This window comes from Amblyraja radiata, chromosome 11, assembly GCF_010909765.2.
Source record: "Amblyraja radiata isolate CabotCenter1 chromosome 11, sAmbRad1.1.pri, whole genome shotgun sequence".
Taxonomy (NCBI): Eukaryota; Metazoa; Chordata; class Chondrichthyes; order Rajiformes; family Rajidae; genus Amblyraja; species Amblyraja radiata.
The window spans coordinates 60,373,298-60,393,611 of record NC_045966.1 but is presented as its reverse complement, the minus strand read 5'-3'; the positions used below and the strand labels follow the sequence as shown (position 1 = coordinate 60,393,611).

Below are 20,314 nucleotides of genomic sequence, written 5' to 3'. Positions count from 1 at the left end.
TTTAATACCACTGGGAACCATGGTTGAGTAGGCCAATCGGGTACTACCAATACCAGACGCAGAGTCTTGTTGTATTTTCCTTAATACCCGACTGATGAGGCAGGAAGGAGGGAATGCATAAATAAACAATTTCCCCCAATGCAGCGAAAATGCATCTGTCGCCGCTGCCCCAGGGTCTGGTTCCCCCATGAAACATAATTTGATAACTGGTGGTTAAGTCTGGATGCGAATAGATCGATATCTGGTGTTCCATATTTTGCTGTAATATCAGCAAATACTTTTTTATTCAACATCCATTCGGTGTTTTCATTAAATTTGTGTGACCTGGTGTCTGCCACTAAATTTAGTCTTCCTGGTAGGTAAGTGGCTGATATCCAAATATCTCTCTGGATACACCATTGCCAAATTGTATTAGCCAGATTGTCACATGATGTCGATTTGTTTCCACCCATGTGGTTAATGTATGCTACCACGGTGGTATTGTCTATCTGTAGTCAAACATGCTGGTGATATGATCCAGTACAATATGACTTTAGGCCATGGAATGCACCCAACATTTCCAGGTAGTTTATGCCCAGTGTGAGTAATAATGATGCCTCCTGAGCAGTCCATCTACCTCCACAGCTGGTGATGGTATTGGTGGCTCCCCACCCAAGTGCACTGGCATCAGTTTGTAGTAACATGGAAAGGTTACTGACAATGATTGGATTGGAACAAAGCCAGATGTTATCTATCCACCATTTTATTCCATTTTAGCTTGATTGGTAGTTTCATAGGTCAGTCAAAGTGACCTGCATTAATTTAGAGTGCTTGTATTTTTGCTCTCTGTAAGTTTTGGTAATGTAGAGGTCTAAATTGTGTGGCTGGAAAGGCAGCCACCATTTGCCAATTACGTTTGCTACCAATCTGATGGATGGTTTGCTGATGTCAATGAGGTTATGCAAGCCTCTATTAAATCTCTAGCCTTTCCCTTAGGCAGAGTCACCGACATGTGAACTGAGTCAATGGTGAAACCCCCAAATAGTCCATAGTAGTGGAAGGCGTTAGTTTAGATTTAACTGGATGGATAATAAATCCCAGTTTTTCAAGTAACTGTTTTGTGGCTGTTACAGTTTGTTTGGCCAATTCCAAAGTTTCGCCCACAATGAGTATGTCATCTAAATATGCCATGACCATGTGTTTACGTCTCCGTAGAAACGCTAGGGCTGGTTTCAAAATTTTTGTGAACAGCCTGGGGCTGATGATCCATTTGGCAGTGCTTTATACTGCCAGAGTTGCCCATCCAGTTGAATTTTAAGTAACATCTGTGGTCACCTCGTATAGGCACTGAATAGTAACCATCTTTTAAATCGATGCTGGCCATGAAGTAACCTTTGGAAATTAATTGTTTAGCAGTAACAAAGGTATCCATTTTGTCAGATCTATGGTGATGCGACAACCACCATCTTTTTTGTTTTTGATAAATATATTGGACACGAATTCTAATGGTTCGTGTTGAGTTTTCTCAATTACACCTTTTATGTAAAGCAGCTCCAGTTCAGCTTGCGCTTTTGATTTTTCTTTATCAGAAGGCACGAACATTCGGTTCGGTATATGTTGAACTGGAGGGCTGTACTTGTGTATAAACTCTATTGTATATCCCTGGATACTGCTTAAGATGTAAGTATCGGTTGTTAACATGCTCCATGCATTCAGAAAAGAGTGTAGTCTCCCCACAACCTCCATGCTCCCTGTATTTTATAGGGAACCAGACCCACCTACCTCCATAGTTACCAGTGGCAGGTTTACTTCTTTTTGTAGGTTCTTCGCTGCTGTTGTTGCGCTGGTGTCTGGATTTTCGGTTTGGTTGGCGTTGGAGGTCCCCGCATCTTCCAAGAAGGCCGGCCTGGGCCATGGCCTAAAAAGACTCATGTTTTGAATACCGGGCCTTCGAGCTTTCACCAGTTCTGCTGGTGGGTGCGTAGGGGTGCTGTCTTTGGCTGTAGTGTTTGTTGGAGTCTATTTTATTAGTCCAGTAGGTTCTCTTGTTCCTGCACCCCTTGCACACTTGTCTTTCCTTTTGCGGACCCCTCGTCCAGGTCAGCCCAGAACTGACCCGCAGTGCTCCCCTCTGATGAGGTAGAAGCACTGTGCAGCCCTTCAAGAGGTACTGCTGTGGGTTTATCATAGGGCCCACAGTGACCCGACTCCATCTCCCGGAGTCTGTCACATTGGAGCAAATGCTCCACACACCGCTCCATCCGGCTCCAGCGCTCTCGGTCGCTGGCCGCCCGCGGTTGTTCAAAGTCGGACTCCTCTGAGTCCACGACCTTGTTTGTTTTTGTGTCTAGCCTTTCCGCCCGGCTGCGTGGATCTGGCCGGTGCGGAGGCGACATCGGGCACAGCTGATCCCACTATCGGTGATCCGAGTGCCGCTGGCTGCTGCTGGCTGCCCGCTGCTCCGCAGTCCTCCCTCACCAGCTTTGTCCTTACTGCCGTGGAGTGGATCTGGCCGGTGCGGAGGCGACATCAGGCACAGCTGATCCCATCTAGCCCACCAGCTTTGTCGCAGCCCGTTGGTTTCTCCACCTGTAATTAGCATGGTAAAAACACAAAAAGACCGCAGCTCTTACCTGCAGGTCCAAGTTAAAATTGTCGCTACGGGGGAACGTCGTTCCACCCCGTCTCCTGCCGTTTTCGACTTGTCCAAAAAGTCGACGGCCCCATTTGAATAGTCTCCCGCCGGCCGTGGTGTTCTGGCCGGCGCGGGACCAAAAGTCGGCACAGCTGATCCCTTACGGGGCTTGTGCCTTCAGCTGCTGCTGGCTCCCGCAACTTCGCGGTCCTCCCCAGCCAGCTTTACTCGCAGCACTTGTGGACCCTATTTTGTCCAGCTTCCCGCCCTGTGTAAAAACAGCGCGGGGACAAAAACTACCACAGAGTAAATCACTTACCTGCAGGTCGCGGTTTCAAACTTACCGCTGCGGGGGACACTCCACCCAGCCTGTCGTTTCGCAAGCGTGAAAGCGATATGACACGCATGCGTCGTGGCGGGGTTCTTCACGTAGTCACTCACGTGACTCCGAAGTAAAATTGGTTACATATTTAGCTTGATTGTAGAAAGCAGAGGGTAATAGTGGAAGGATATTACTTTAGACTGGAGGCCCATGACTACTGGTGGGAGGTGGATTCAGTGCTGGGCCCATTATTGTTTGTCATCTATATCAACAATTTGGATGAGATGGTACCAGGCATGGTTATTAAACTTGAAAATGAAACAAAAACAAGTGGTATTGTGTACAATGAAGAAGGATACCACAGTGGCGCAGAGGTAGAGTTGCTGCCTTCCAGCGCGCACAGAACCTTACAGGTTCGATCCCCACTGCAAGTGCTTGTCTGTACGGAGTTTGTACGTCCTGCCCGTGACCTGTGTGGGTTTTCTCCGAGATCTTCGGTTTCCTCCCACACTCCAAAGACGTACAGGTTTGTAGGTTAATTTGCTTAGTATAAATGTAAAAATTGTCCCTAGTGCGTGTAGGGTAGAGTTAATGTGCGGGGACCGTTGGTCAGAGCGGACTCAGTGGGCCAAAGGGCCTGTTTTCGTGCTGCATCTCTAAACTAAAAAAAACCTAATTCCACCAGGATCTCGATCAACAGGCTAGGTGAGCTGAGTTTGAAGAGTTACATTTTGGGAAGTCAAACCAGGGTAAGACTTTCATAGTGAAGGGTGGGGCCCTAGGTAGTGTTGTACAGCAGAGGGATCATGAGTAGAAGTACATAGTCCCTTGTAGTTCCCTGCGTCACAGGTAGATGGGGTGGTGAAGAGGCTTTTGACACACTTCAGCAGTCAGGGAATTGAGTATAGAAGTTGGGACATTATGTTACAGTTGCACTTGGAGTACAATATTCAATTTTGGTCACCGTACTTCGGGAAAGATGCAGAAAAGACTTATGGGGATGCTGCCAGGACTCGAGAGGCAGAGTTATAAGGAGAGATTGGGCAGGCTTGGACTTCATTCCTTGAAGCATAAGAGATTGAAGGATGATCTTGTAGAGGTGAGTAAAATAATGTGGGTCATATAGATAGGATGAATGCACACAGTCTTTTTCCCCAGGGAATCGGAATCAAGAACCATAGGCCACAAAGTGAGAGGGGAAGGATTTAAAAGGAACAGCTTTGTGGGGCAGCTTTTTCCACACAGAGGTTGGTACATATATAGAACAAGCTACCAGAGAAATAGGTTGAGGTACAATAACAACATTTAAAAGGTGTTTGGACAGTATGGATAGGAAATGTTCACAGGGATATGGGTCAAACACAGGCAAATGGGACCAGCAAAGGTGGGCATCATGGACAAGTTTCCAAAGGTGTTATTTCCATGCCCTCTGGTTCTATGACCCATAGTTGCATGTTAAATGATCACAGAGGATAATTTTGTCATCCATTTTCTTCAATTGCTCGGTGCTACATTGCACGGTACATTCAAGCCATGATTCCAGCTGTGACGATGTCTGTTTAATGAAGAGGACTGCCACGTACTATGTAAAGATGTGCTGCCTTATCTACTTTGGAGGATCCCAGAGGTGACGCACACCCAGAGCTGATGCTAACATGGCTGTGTACAAGTTGATGTTATCACATTGTTGTTCTTCCCATCATCCTGTTCTTTCTGATGCTCTTCTTTGTCGATGCATTTGGCCTGTGATTGATCTGGATTTTGCTTGAGTCTGAAAAAAATGAACAAAAATGTAAAGTGATGTTGATGGTTCAGGACCTGTGAGATATAAAGCAAGTCACTATGGTACAGAACAACGCAACCCTTCCTTTATCCACATTGATAACTGCAACTTTCCCAACCATTAAAGATGTTGCTAATAATAAGGAAATCCAATGTATGGAATTTCAACAAAGTAATCTAGAGCAATTGATCTTTGACATGACCTCAGGCATCTTACTGAAACGCACCTGGTACTGGAGAGGGTAAATAACTACAAGTTCTTGGATATGCATGCTTCTGAAGAGATGTCCTGAGCCCAGCACATTGATGTAACCATAAGGAATCTATATCAATGCCTCCACTACCTTACAAGATGGAGGAGGTTCAGTATGTCGACAAATAGTCTCTTGGACTTGTACAGATGTACGGTAGAGAACATATTGATCGGTTGCATCATGGCCTGGTTCAGCAACTCAAATGCCCAGTAACAAAGGAGATATCAAAAAATGGTGGACACTGCCCTGTCCATCACAGGTACTGACCTCCCAACCATAGAAGGGATCTATAGGAGGCACTGCGGAGACAGTGGGTTGTGGGAGAGCGGGAAGGGGAGGGGAAGGAGGGCGAAAGCAGGGTTTATCTGAAATTGGAGAAGTCAATGTTCATACCACTGGGGTGTAAACTACCCAAACAAAATATGTGGTGCTGCTCCTCCAGTTTGCGGTGGGACTCACTCTGGCCATGGAGGGGGCCCAGGACAGAAAGGTCGGATTTGGAATGGGAGGGGGAGTTGAAGTGCTGAGCTACCGGGAGATCAGGCTGGTTAATGCGAACTGAGCGGAGATAATGGGCAAAGCGATCGCCAAGCCTGCGCTTGGTCTCACCGATGTAGAGCAGTTGACACCTGGAACAGCGGATGCAATAGATGAGGTTGGAGGAGGTGCAGGTGAACCTCTGCTGCACCTGGAAAGACAGCTTGGGTCCTTGGATGGAGTCAAGGGGGGAGGTAAAGCGGCAAGTGTAGCATTTCCTGCGGTTGCAAGGGAAAGTACCAGGTGAGGGGGTGGTTTGGTTGGGAAGGGACGAATTGACCAGGGAGTTACGGAGGGAGCGGTCTCTGCGGAAAGCCGACAGGGGAGGAGATGGGAAGATGTGGCCAGTGGTGGAATCCCATTGGAGCCAGTTGTGACGGATTGTGTAAACATGAGATTCCTTCCTACGTTGCTTCATTGTGGGAATTCTCATGAGAATCCTGGTAGAGGTGACCGTGGCCACATCCTGCCCCAGTCCTCATATGGAACAGCATAATGGTGCAGTTGGTAGGGCTGCTACCTCGGCCCAACTTGCCCACACCGGCCAACAAATCCCAGCTACACTAGTCCCACCCTCCTGCGTTTGGCCCATATCCCTCCAAAGCTGTCCTAGACATGTACTTGTCTAACCATTTCTTAAACATTGCGATAGTCCCTGCCTTAACTACCCCTCTCCGGCAGCTTGTTCTATATGGCCATCATCATTTGTGTGAAAAAGTTATCCCTCAGATTCATATTAAATCTTTTCCCCTTCACCTTAAACCTATGTCCTCTGGTCCTCGATTCACCTACACTGGGCAAGAGACTCTGTGCATCTACCCAATCTATTCCTCTCATGATTTTGTACACCTCAATTAGATCAGTGACCTAATGACCTCGGTTCCTTGCTGATCGTGGCTACGGTCTGTGTGAAGTTTGCACATTCTCCCTGTGACCGCTTGGGGTTTCCTTGCACAGCCCAAATATCGAGCTGGTTGGTAGATTAAATTGTCGCTGAAGATTGTTCCCAGCATTTAGGTGAGTGGTAGAAAGTGGGAGGAGTGGGTGAAAATGCAGGGAGAATAAAATGGGTAAAGGAAGTATTAGTGGAAAGATGGGGCTTATTGATTGGTGTGCTGACCGGTTGCATCATGGCTTGGTTCGGCAACTTGAGCGCCCTGGAGCGGAAAAGACTACAAAAATGTTAAACACTGACCAGTCCATCATCGGCTCTGACCTCCCATCCATCGAGGGGATCTATCACAGTCGCTGCCTCAAAAAGGCTGGCAGCATCATCAAGGACCCACACCATCCTGGCCACACACTCATCTCCCCACCACCTTCAGGTAGAAGGTACAGGAGCCTGAAGACTGCAACAACCAGGTTCAGGAATAGCTACTTCCCCACAGCCATCAGGCTATTAAACTCAGCTTGGAAAAACTCTGAACGGATTAGTTTCCTGGCATATCTCCCTGCAGAAGCAGATAGAGTTACAACATTCAAATTACATTTGGATAGGGTTACAAGGGTTATGGGCCAAATTCAGACAATGGGACTAGTTCAGAATGCCGATTTGGTCAACATGGTTAAGGTGGATGAAAGGGCCTATTCCCGTGCTGTGTAGCTCTATAACTCTCTGCTAGGTGTGTTAGTTCTTTTGATCCCCTGGCCAACAGGACCTTGCTCCTGGCATGTATTTCATTGACCAGGCATTTGAGTGATGTAGGAAGGAACTGCGGATGCTGATTTACACCGACGATAGACACAAAATGCTGGAGTAACTCAACGGGAGAGGCAGCATCTGTGGAGAAGGGTATTGACCCGAAACATCACCCATTCCTTCTATCCAGAGATGTTGTCTGTCTCGCTGAGTTATTCCAGCATTTTCTGTCCTTCTCAGGGGTTTGAGGAGGCAGCTTCCTCAGCCCTGCAGTCTGTATGTCCTTTGAGGTAGCTGCAGTACGCATTGTTACTGTCTGAGGCGTGCGTCTGGCAGGAGTGCACTCTCTGCTGCTCAAAGTGGGGCGGGATGTGTGAAATTGGACAAGATCCAATTGTTGTGCTTTTTTCTGTGTGTAAACCACTTTAATGCTGTTTACACCAGATTTTTGCCACATTTTGGCACAATAATGGTTCCAAACAAGAGACTGCAGATGATGGAATCTTGAGCAAAATATGACACGGCACGGTGGCGCAGCGGTAGAGTTACTGCCTAATGCCCCTGTCCCACTTAGGAAACCTGAACGGAAACCTCTGGAGACTTTGAGCCCCACCCAAGGTTTCCATGCGGTTCTCGGAGGTTCTCGGAGGTGGTTGAAGGTGGTTGCCGGAGGTTACAAGGGAACCTCCGGCAACCACCTTCAACTAGCATCGCAACCGGCTCCGACTAAAAAATTACCGATTTTTAAAACGGCAACCTATTTTTAGTCGCGGCCGGTTTTGAATTTTTTGAAATAATCGGCGGAACATTGAAGAAGCGGAAAACCACTTTCGACCATTAGGGAGACTGACAAAAATCTCCGGGAACCGCACGGAAACCTTGGGTGGGGCGCAAAGTCTCCAGAGGTTTCCATTCAGGTTGCCTAAGTGAGACAGGGGCATTATAGCGCCAACAACCTAGGTTCTATCCTGACCACGGGAGCTGTCTGTACAGAGTTTGTACGTTCTCCTGGTGACCTGCGTGGGTTTTCTCTGGGTTTCCTTTCCCAGTCCAAAAGACGTACAGGTTTGTAGTTTAATTGGCTTCGGTAAAATTGTTAAATTATCCCTAGTGTGTGTACGATCGTGCTAATGATTGGGGATCAGTGGTCAGTGCAGACTCGGTGGGCTGAAGGGCCTGTTTTCACGCTGTATCTCTACACTAAACTAAACTAAATAATTTGCTGGAGGAATTCAGTGGATCGGGTAACATCTGTGGAGGCAAATGTACGGATAACATCTCGGGTCAGGACCCTTCCTCAGACTGATTTCTTCAGACTGAGCAAAATAACAATGGTTGAGATTTAATTTCTGGGTTATTATGTTTGGAAGCAATATATATTTTAAATGATAAAAAATATCTCTACACTTACAAAATTCTGATCTTGGATGTGTATTTATTTGTGTGATGTTCGTGTGCATTTCGCATCTCCTCGAAAACACGACGCGCTAACGGTGAAATCATTACATATTCCGATAGTGATTTACGCCATGATGTCAAAAATCGCCATCTGAAGATTTCATGCATTATTTCTCGAGTTATTTATGAAAATGTTCACAAATCTAAAATAACTTAGAAAATAAACGAGATGGTCTTACTGATGATGTCACAATGGATCTGACTGATCGCGCTGCGATTGACATCACCCCTGTTATGTCTTCTGTACTTCTTGGCTCCTTAACTTTCACTTCTTTAAATTTGTCACTTAGTGTTTTTAAACTGCCGCTCAGGTCGTGCTGCGTGCTCTGCTGGACTTCTTGAAGTTCTAGAACATGGCGGCGGCAATCGTTATCGCCGCACGGGCGCAGGTGAGGGTGAGGGGCAGCGCGATGGGAAGGTGATCGTGGCGGCCATTACTCACTCAGGGAGAGGCCGTCTATGGAGACCAGCGATTCCTCCATCGATTGCAGGGAGTCGGGGAATCGTGATGCCTTTTCCTTGCTGGTGATCCCGATCCCACCTGGCGATCTCAGGCCGTCATGGGGGATGACCTCCTCTCCGTCTTCCCCGCCCGATCATCTGTCACGTGGGAGGGTGGGCTTCCCCTCGCGGAAGCCATGATCGGCCGGCCCTCCGCTGTATGGAGAGGTCCCACCCGCTCAGTGTCCGCGCGCCTGGTGGGGAGGCTGCTGCCGTGGGCCGAGCCCGACTCTACGCTCACCTGCAGCCTCCCTTGGGTCGACGATCGCCCGCCACCTCGCTCAGGGTCCTCGGCCCGACACCCCGCCCGCGGCCTCGCTCGGGCCCAGCGCCTGGTGGGGAGGCTGCTGCTCTACGACCTGGGTAGGTGCTGCCTCTACCCCTCCCCCTCCCTCTCTACCTACTCCCTCTCTGCCCCCTCGAACTCCCTCTATACCGCCTACCGCTCCCTCCCTGCCTACTCCAACTCCCTCTATTGTTTTATGTTTCTGTGCTGTATTGTTCTATGTTTTCCCTAAAGTCTCGCTACTTGGTTTAGCTCACCTTACTTTTATATGGGTAGAGCATATCATCAATGAATACTTTGTATAATTCAGATATCAACAACTTCAGGTTTGAATTTCATCAACCTCTCTACCAACTTTCCCCCAGCTCTCAAATTGAACTGGACCATTTCTGACAATTCTCACACATTCTGCATCTCTCTGTCCCTGCCTAAGGAGACAACCTATTTCCTGAAATTCACTATAAACCCAGACTGCCACAGCTACCTGGACTACACCTCTTCCCCATTACTTTCATGTAAGGAAAACTTCTCTCAGTTTCTCCATCTCCAATGTATCTTCTCTCAAGATGAAGCCTTGCATTCTGGCACATCTGAAATGTCATCCTGTCTCAGAAAACATTGATTCCTTTCTACTGTGGTTAATGGAGCCCTCTCGTGTTTCTTCTGTTTCCTGCACGTCTGCTCTCAAGCATCTCTCTCTAAATAGAACAGAGATAGAGTTTCCTTTGTCCTAATCATTCACTCGACTAAACTCTGCATCCAGCACATCATCCTTCATTTACACCCCGTGCAATAGGATTCCATCAGTAGCCATATCTCTCTTTCAGTTTAGTTTAGAGATACAGCGTGGAAACAAGCCCTTCAGCCCAACGAAGATAGACACAAAAAGCTGGAGTAACTCAGCGGGACAGGCAGCATCTCTAGAGAGAAGGAACGGGTGATGTTTTGGGTCAAGACCGTTCTTCAGACCACCTAGCTGTCCTACCCAGAGAGTTGTGAATCAGTGGAATTCTCTGTCAATTCACTGGATGTTTTCAAGAGAGAGTTAGATTTACCTCTTAGGGCTAAAGGAATCAAGGGATATGGGGAAAAAGCATCCAAAACTGTACACAATACTCCAAATGCGGCTTCACCTACACTTGGACAGATACATGGATAGGAAAGATTTGGAGGCATATGGACCATATGCAGGCAAATGGGACATTTTGGTCGGCATTGATGAATTGGGTCGAATGTCTCTATGACTACTCCAACCTCGTCCACTGCCTTCTGTGCTCCCAATGTGGCCTCCTCTACACTTGCAAGACTACATGCAGATTAGACAACCAGCTTGCAAAGCACCTGCATTCTATCTTTCATTACGTAGCATCATGCACAATCTCAGAACATCCTGTGCAGTTGACAAATTGAAGCAGTATTCTGAAGTACATATTCCAGTAGAACAGCTACACAGAGTACACCAAGATGGGACAAAGCTCAGTGTGATAATGTCAACATCTGGCAGTGATGTTATTGCTCCAGATACTGGCAGAACTCCTTTCTCTGTGTTGGAAGAATATCTTGGATTATTCTTGGAAGAATCCTCTTGAGAGAACAGATGGGCCCCTGATGGCACTGTGTTCCTGCAGTAGTGTGATCCTAACCTTCACGCTCAGGCTGCAGGAGTAGTTCATAGTCATTCATAGAGTGACCTGTGCCACTGCATGTAGTTATAATTATTAGAACTTGATGGGAATCTCTGATCCTTCCACTGCACTGATATGTACAGTGGCTGCAGCAGGACTCCATTAATATTGTTAACAACACATTGGCCAGTTACTCTGCCTGTTGTGTTGCACATACCCAATTAAAGGAACTAAAGCCTGTGTGATCATCTCCTGTATTTGGATACATCAATGCTGACAATGAGATGAAACACAGAATGAAAAAAATCACATAGAGATTACACATGCAAAATAATTGGCCTAAAAGCCCTGTCCCACGGTACCAGTTCATTCCACGAGTTCTCCCGAGTTTGCCCTGATTCGAACTCGGAGATTTACGGTAATGGACACTCGTCGGGACTCGGGGCTCTCGTGGACATTTTTCATCATGTTGAAAAATCTTCACGAGTCGTCCCGTGCTTACCTGCCGTTAGCTAGTCTTCCTGAGTACCTGCCGTCAGCACTAAGAGACGACCCCGGGTTCCGACGTACCCGCTACGTTCATTCTCCATGAGTTTGATTTTTTTTTAAACTCGGGAGAGCTCTTGGAATGAACTCGCACCTTGGGACAGGGCTATAACGCTGATTGAAATAATTCTTCAAGATTAAAAGGCTTAATTTTTATTACATTAAAATAATTGAATGGGAGATTTTTCCTGTGCATAAACAGCAAATATTATTGCCCAGATATTAATTTCTAGTTAGGAATGAATTTTGCTGGCAGCAGTCCCTTGTAATGATACAATTATAGCATGCATTAGGCACCATGAGCTGGAGATTCATTTCTAGGCATTTTGAACATGAACTCAATGGCAGCAATCTGACAAAAATCTTAAGAGGGTGGGATTGGCACCGAAGAATAAATGATGCGGAAAATTATTTTGTGAATCCTTTTTTCCCCTTAGGTTGCTATTTCAAGTATATTGCATTACACTGCTTCCATGAGCCAGCACAATGTTTAAATACAACATTTCAAGTGAAAATTCTCCTCAATGTATTCAGTAGTGGGTATACAGAATTATAATCAGTGCGTTTACTAACCACTGAAAATTGGTTAATCACAAAATTTAAACATTTAGTTTAGTTTAGTTTAGGGATACAGAACGGAAACAGGTCCTTCGGCCCACCGAGTCTACATCGACCAGCGATCCCCGCACATTAACCGTATCCTACACTTGGGACAATTCCTACATTTATATCAAGCCAATTAACCTACAAACCTGTACGTCTTTGGAGTGTGGGAGGAAGCCAAAGTTCTTGAAGAAAAACCACCCAGGTCACAGGGAGAACGTAAAACTCCGTACAGACTGCACCCATAGCCAGGATCGAACCTGGGTCTCTGGCGCTGTAAGCGCTGTAACATAGAAACATAGAAAATAGGTGCAGGAGTAGGCCATTCGGCCCTTCGAGCCTGCACCGCCATTCAATATGATCATGGCTGATCATCCAACTCAGTATCCTGTACCTGCCTTCTCTCCATACCCCCTGATCCCTTTAGCCACAAGGGCCACATCTAACTCCCTCTTAAATATAACCAATGAACTGGCCTCAACTACCTCCTGTGGCAGAGAATTCCAGAGATTCACCACTCTCTGTGTGAAAAATGTTTTCCTCATCTCGGTCCTAAAAGATTTCCCCCTTATCCTTAAACTGTGACCCCTTGTTCTGGACTTCCCCAACATCGGGAACAATCTTCCTGCATATAGCCTGTTCAACCCCTTAAGAATTTTGTAAGTTTCTATAAGATCCCCCCTCAATCTTCTAAATTCTAGCGAGTACAAGCCGAGTCTATCCAGTCTTTCTTCATATGAAAGTCCTGACATCCCAGGAATCAGTCTGGTGAACCTTCTCTGTACTCCCTCTATGGCAAGAATGTCTTTCCTGAGATTAGGAGACCAAAACTGTATGCAATACTCCAGGTGTGGTCTCACCAAGACCCTGTACAACTGCAGTAGAACCTCCCTGCTCCTATACTCAAATCCTTTTGCTATGAATGCTAACATACCATTCACTTTCTTCACTGCCTGCTGCACCTGCATGCCTACTTTCAATGACTGGTGTACCATGACACCCAGGTCTCGTTGCATCTCTCCTTTTCCTAATCGGCCACCATTCAGGTAATAGTCTACTTTAATAGTAAGGCAGCAACTCTACCACTGCGCCACCGTGCCACACACAGAATTAGAATTAGTCTCCCTGCGAGAAAAGAGATTTTAGGCTGCAGTTATTTCAGTTTGGGGCATGGCCTTATTCTGACCCCTCCTTTCATCTACCTCCATGCTTTTCGATCAGCAACGCCATGCCACTATAGAAGGCATTGTCATTCAAGATCAACTTGAAAGAGCAAGTTCACAATAGCGTATTGGAAAAGCTAAGTTAATACTCAGCTTTGGGCCAGTATTAAGATACTGCTGCCGGCAGCATGTTCTGGACAAATACTTCCAAATGACATTCATGTTTAAAGGTTTCAAACTACTGAATTGAATGATCAGAGGGGGAAGGTTTAGTGTGGGATACGTTTTTGTTTCACACATAGTGTGTTGGGTAGCAGGAATGTACACTCGGGCTTGTGGTTGAAGAAATACATTAGTGGCATTTAATCGGCTTTTAGATAGGCACATGGATAGCAGGGAATGGAGGGATACAGATCACATGCAAGCAGAAAGAATTAGCTTAAGCACACTTCATGTTCAGCACAGACATCGTGGGCCAAAAGGCCTGTTCCTGTACTGGACTGTTCACCGTTGCTGTAAATTGCCCCTACTTTACTCGATGTTTTCAAGAGAGAGTTTGCTTTAGCTCTTAGGGCTAAAGCAATCAAGGGATATGAGGAAAAAGCAGGAACAGGGTACTGGTTTTGGATATCAGCCATGATCATATTGAATGGCGGTGCTGGCTCGAAGGGCCGAATGGCCTACTCTTGCACCGATTTTCTGTATTTCTATGTTTACTGTATAGGTGGCAGCAAAAAAACGGGACCAAGTGATAGTCGATATTGTAGCAATGTTACAAAATGTTGAGATTTTAAAAATCAAGTCTGTAATTTATCCCATCAGATAAAGCATAAAAATAAGTTTAATTTGACACCTAATTCACTTTCATATCTCAAGTATTTAAAAAGTTATGGCCATTTTCATACTCGGAAATGAGCATCTTGTTCCCTATTGATTTTCTATGGACATAACAAAAAAGTTGTGATCGTGAACAGTCAAAAGCCCATAACTTTCTTAAAAATTAAGAGAACTGAATGAAATTTTCAGTTATCATAGATTGAAGCATTCTGAAACAAATATAAAATAATCTTACTTGGATGACCTGAAATTAAAGCATATAATTAGTTAGTTACCTAATTGTAGCTAATTTCAGACTTCAATACTAGATCTAAACATCTATCCATTTCTTAATAAATTATTAACATTTTTAAATAGCCTAAATGTCCAAATAATATTCACAAATAATTCACAATAAAACATGATTTTTAAATCTCATTTACATTAATTTATAGACCAAATGGAAGGAATTCAGTGTTCAATTGCTGTAAATAAATGCCCATTTAAATCAGCTTTCCAGTGGGTCCCTGTGGAACGCGCTGGTTTAGAACGTTCACATTGCGGTAGATTTGTGCCCCAAATGCCCAGAAAAATACTGCGCGATATAATTTGCCCAAAATGAGCTACTCGCAATATTAAATTTTGTATAAAGGGATCTTTAGAAGCCTTTTTTAATGTAAAAATATACAACCTAACTTCTGCTATTTGCTTTATGAGACCCTGCGGTTGCTGACGGTCGCGGGTTTAGAGATTGATTTTTAAACTACTATAACTATTATACGAGGCCTTTAAACCTAATAATAGCTTTTGCGACGGGGTCGTCCAGCGATTTTTCGTTAATAATTAACTAGGCTGAACATCTTCGATTTGAACAGCCTAGAGAAAATCGCGTTTTAAACCCGCCCCCTCTAAACGGCGCCAAAATCGCGCACACCCGCAACGGCAGATTTTCAAAGACGCTTCAGGTAGGCTTTGCAACATACCTAGATATTGAGTGTGGATGTGTTCCAGGGATACAACATGTGGAGTGAAGCTTTTGGGAATGCTCTGCTGGGAGCTACAATTGACCCAAGATTGGTTTTGTGGTGGTAGGGGTTACAGCAAGATCTAGATCAACTGGGAAAGAAGAATAAGGAATGGCAGTCCTGAACTACTATCTACCTCATTGGTGACCCTCGGACTATCTTTAATTGGACTTTACTGGCTTTATCTTGCACTAAACACAGATGCTGGTTTATACCGAGGATAGACACAAAATGCTCAGGCACAAAACCCGCTGAGTCACTCCATCATTTTGTGTCTATATTCCCTTATCATGTATCTGTACACTGTGAATGGTTCGAATGTAATCACATATTGTCCTTCTGCTGACTGGTTAGCACGCAATAAAAGCTTTTCACTGTACCTCGGTACACGTGACAATAAACTAAATTGAACTGAGATGGACTTTAATTGAGAAAAGTCCAAATTATACAATAAAAGACAGGGGCCTGGGGAGTGTAGAGAACAAGGATACCTAGATGGTACAAGTACATAATTCCATGCCAGTGGTGATACAGACATGAAGAGTGGTGAAGAGGCCATATGCCACATGTGCCTTCATCAGATGGGGCATTGAGTAAAGGCATCACGTTATAGCTGTACAAGACATTGGTGAGACTGCAACTGGGATATTGTGTACAGTTCTGGTAGCCATACAATAAGAAGGATGCAGAAAAGACATAAGGATTTTGCCAGAAAGCACAAGAGCCTTGATGAGTGAGAGAAATGATTCACCATCATTCGGAAAATAGTATTTTTGAGGACAGCTAAACAGTCAACAGAAAACTCAAAACAAAATCCACCTGACTGGCACCCAGCCAATAAGTTGAAACTTAATTTAGAAGAACTGATCACATTGTAGATGTTATTAATCAATATAAAAACCCTGAATTTACCACATTGTTCTCTGATGCGATCTCTTACCTCTCTCTGTTAAATACAATAAATTCCTTCTGCACTGTGTCCAGATGTTGCTGCAGATGTTGGTTCTTCAGATGAGAGGAAATACAAATATGTAAAAATCATAGTGAGATATCACAATTCATTATTTTGCTCTTTTTATATTAAATGCTGCAAGCAAATCTAGCTTCTATTAAAATGCACTGCTGAAAACAGAATTTAATTTGCAGCCTCTGTATGTCAACTGTTCGGGCAGCCTCAAAACCTGCTCACCAAGTGAGTCGTGACCTGATACCCAGATCCCTATTTTTTCTGAGGGATTTTGTGCAGCAGTTTCTATAAGCAATTTCCTGAGCCAAAATAATAAAATATTCCTGCCCATACACTTCTGTCATCTTGTGCTCTTTGAGCCTGCTACTTTATTTTCTAAATCACCCATCTTAAACATTCTGTGATTCCGTGACACACTTGCAGAGTTGTACTTAAAGTTGTACTTGAAATGATGGCCACTGCTGCTCGCTCACCCCATTGTTGGCAGCATTACTGATTCCTAGATTCACAGGTCTGGAATTCCCTTCTCCAACTCTCTCAGCCTCATCTCACTTCATTCTCCCTTTGAGGCATTGTTTAAACCTATTTCATTAACTGAGTCAGATTGTCGATATTAGTCAGCTTTCCCAATATGTCTTCCCTTCATCCTTATCTGTCTTTGATTAAGTGCTTACATTTCCCCCCCCAAAACTTCCAGTGGGCCGGAACCAGAATTTCGGGTAATTTCCGTCAAAGTGGAAATGCTGATAGTGCTCCAATTTTTTTTTCCTCTGGATTTTTTTTACTCTGGGAAAAAAACACCTTGGCCGGAATCCCCCTGGATTTTATGTCCATTAGTTCTGCTCTTGCCCCAGACTCCCCCCAGACTGAACAGGGATATTTCCCTGGTCTTCACCTTTCACCCCACCAGCCTCCGCATCCAACACTTCTTTCTCAGACACTTCCGCCACCTCCAACATGTCACCAGTGACATCATCCCATCCCCACCCCTTTCCATCTTGTACAGAGACTGCTTTCTCCACAGCTCTTTGGTTCATTCATCTCTTCCCATCGAAAGCAGCCCTTTCCCAGGTACTTTCCCCTGCAACCTGCCCCTAAACCTCAATGCTCACATCCATCCAGGGGCCGCAGCAGTCCTTCTAGGTGAGATCGAAGTTCACGTACACCTCATCTAACCTTATCTACTGCATCCAATGTTCCCAGTGTGGCCTCTTCCACATCGGTGAGACCAAGCGTAGACTCAGCTAATGTTTTGCCGACCATTTGTCTGTCTGCCAAAGCATACTGGATCTCCTGGTTGCTAACCATCTTAACTCTTCTTCCCATTTCCACACTGACCTTTCTGTCCTGGACCTCCTCCACTATCAGGTTGAGGCCACACACAAACCAGGGGAAGAGCACCACATATTATGCTTGGGTAGCTTACGAACCAATGGTATGAACATTGAATTCTCCAATTTTAGGTAACAAACCAACACAAACACCCCCCCTTCTCCACCCCCCCTCCCATTTTGTCCCTCTCTCCTGAACCCCATCTGGACTCAAACTCATTTCTCACTCCCCCTCCCTTTCCACCTGGCCTGTGGCTGGGGGTTCAGAAGTGGAATGGTTTGTAGGCTAATATCCAAGACATTCTGCTGGGCCCTATTTGAAGACTACAGTGCAATTAACATTTAGTAGGGGTATACGTTTAATATGTTAAAGAATACATTAATTTCTGATCTTGTTAATCACATGAGCTGGAAGTGATCATAATTGGCAGCTCTACATTTATAATTTGCTGAAAATTTTTGTATGAGATAACACTTCTTGAACTATGTATAAATGTATTTCTGTATTCACTTCAAGCCACGTGACTCTTTCTAGCTGTTTGATGATGAAACTGCCACTTAGTAGAATTAATTACAAATATTGCAACATAACTACAGAAATGGGCCGAGGAATTGGCAGATGGAGTTTAATCTGAGCAACTGTCAGGTGTTGAACTTTGGGGGATCAAATAAGGTCAGGTCGGGGGCAGATCCTCCCACCACGGGTACCATGTAATCCCGTGCTACCTGCTCCATGGTCGGATAGTCGGCCACTAAACCGTCTCCCCACCAGGTGAGGAGTGGGCTGTGGACCCCCCAGCAGGACCAAAAACAAGACCTGTCAAAGGGCTGTTGAGCTTCTAGCGAGCCAAAAGCCATCCACACTTCAGTAGAAGTTGCGATCACTGTCGTACATGGCATTGTAATGGAATGATGATAAATCACACACAACAAAATCCTATACATCCAGCGGCGGAAGTACGCAGGAACTGGAAGACAGAGATGCGTGGTGCGTTTGTCACCGTTCCCGTCGGAAACCAGCACCACGATGAATGAATGAATGAAATGGATCAAATGCAAGGAGAAAATATAAAATTAATGACATGACCCTTAACAGGATTACAGGGGAGTCCAAGTACGTAACTACCTGAAAGTAGCAACACAAGTAGAGTGGTAACGGAAGATCATGGTATGCTTGCTTTCATAGCTCTGAACATTGAGTATAAGAGTCAGGAAGTCATGATGCAGCTCTATAGGACTTTGGTTTGGCGTCATTTGGAGTATTGTATGCAGCTCTGGCCACCCCATTACAACAAGGATGTAAAGGCTTTGGAAAGTGTGCAACGGAGATTTATCAAGAAGATGTTCAAAAGGGAACTGCAGATGCTGGAATATCGAAGGTACACAAAATTGCTGGGGAAACCGCTTCGCTCCATAGATGCTGCTGCACCCGCTGAGTTTCCCCAGCAATTTTGTGTACCTTTATCAAGAAGATGCCTAGATTAGGGTGTGTCAGCTGAAGGGAACGGTTGTACAGACTTGGATTGTTCTCTCTGGGATGCCAGAGGTTGCGGGGGACCTGATAGAAGTATATAAACAATACGTGTGGGATAAAATGTGTAGGAAAGAACTGCAGATGCTGAGTTAAATCGAAGGTAGACGCAAAATGCTGGAGTAACTCAGCGGGTGAGGCAGCATCTCTGGAGAGAAGGAATGGGCGATGTTTCAGTCTGATCACTCTGAAGAAGGGTCTCGACCTGAAACATCGCCCATTCCTTCTCTCCAGAGATGCTGCCCCATATGAGTGGGATAGACAGGCGGGATGAAAATATCAACTATTAGATGGCATAGCTTTAAGTTGAGTGGGATAAAGTTTAAATGAGATGAGTGGTGCAAGCTATTTTGCACAGAGGGAGGTGTGTGCCAGAAACGCACTCCAGGGTTGGTCTTTGGGGCAGATATGATGTTGACATTGAAGAGATATGGACATGTAGGGAATGAATTGATATGGATCATGTGCAGGCAGATGAGTTGGTTTTAAATTAGTTTAGTTTAGAGATTCAGCACAAAAACAGGCCCTTTGGCCCACCGAGTCTGCACCGACCAGCCATCCCTGCACATTAACACTATCCTACACACACTGGGGACAATTTACATTTATACCAGGCCAATTAACCGACAAACCTGTTTGTCTTTGTGGGAGGAAACCAAAGATCTTGGAGAAATCCCACGCAGGTCATGGGGAGAACGTACAAACTCCGTACAGACAGTACCCGTAGTCAGGATCGACCCTGGGTCTCTGGTGCTTTAGGCCAGCAACTCTACCGCTGCACCACCGTGCCTCCCTGGTCTTGGCATTATGCTCAGCACAGATATTGTAATAGTCTGTCTCCTGTGATGGGGATGGTGAGATCAAGAAATGGTACGGAGATGTCGGAGATGGTCCAAGTGAATTTGAATGCAGGTTTAAATTAGTTGTAAAGTCGAGGAAGAAACAGAGGGCTTTAAGGCCTTCCTGGTGGGGGATGGAGGTGTAGAGTGACTGGACATCCATAATAAAGATCAATGAGTGGAGGCCTGGAAAACAGAAGTCATTGCAGAGACATAGGGCATGTGGGTATCTTGGTGTCTGAGGGTCCAATATGGTCACACTCTTTGCCCTTGTATGTGCCAGATTCAGGCACATCCTCCTCAGCACTTCACCACTGCCCAATTCCAAATTTCTGCCTCAAACTGAAGATAATAATAATAATAATAATAATAATAATAATAATAATAATAATAATAATAATAATAATAATAATAATAATAATAATAATAATAATAATAATAATAAATACTTTATTGATCCCCTCAGGGAAATTCA

The 20,314-nt window shown here is 45.0% G+C and overlaps 1 protein-coding gene across 1 annotated transcript in view; it reads right to left on the bottom strand.

Moving 5' to 3' along the window:
• Positions 1–4,334: 4,334 nt before the first annotated feature.
• Positions 4,335–20,314, bottom strand: part of stk32a (serine/threonine kinase 32A) — a 292,295-nt gene continuing 276,315 nt past the window's right edge. Inside the window, exons 11-12 of the mRNA XM_033029996.1 lie at positions 16,112–16,176; positions 4,335–4,707 (exon numbers count right to left, since the gene is read on the bottom strand). Of these exons, the coding sequence (XP_032885887.1) occupies positions 4,587–4,707; positions 16,112–16,176 (186 nt within the window). The 3' untranslated portion in view covers positions 4,335–4,586. The remainder of the gene's footprint in view (positions 4,708–16,111; positions 16,177–20,314) is intronic.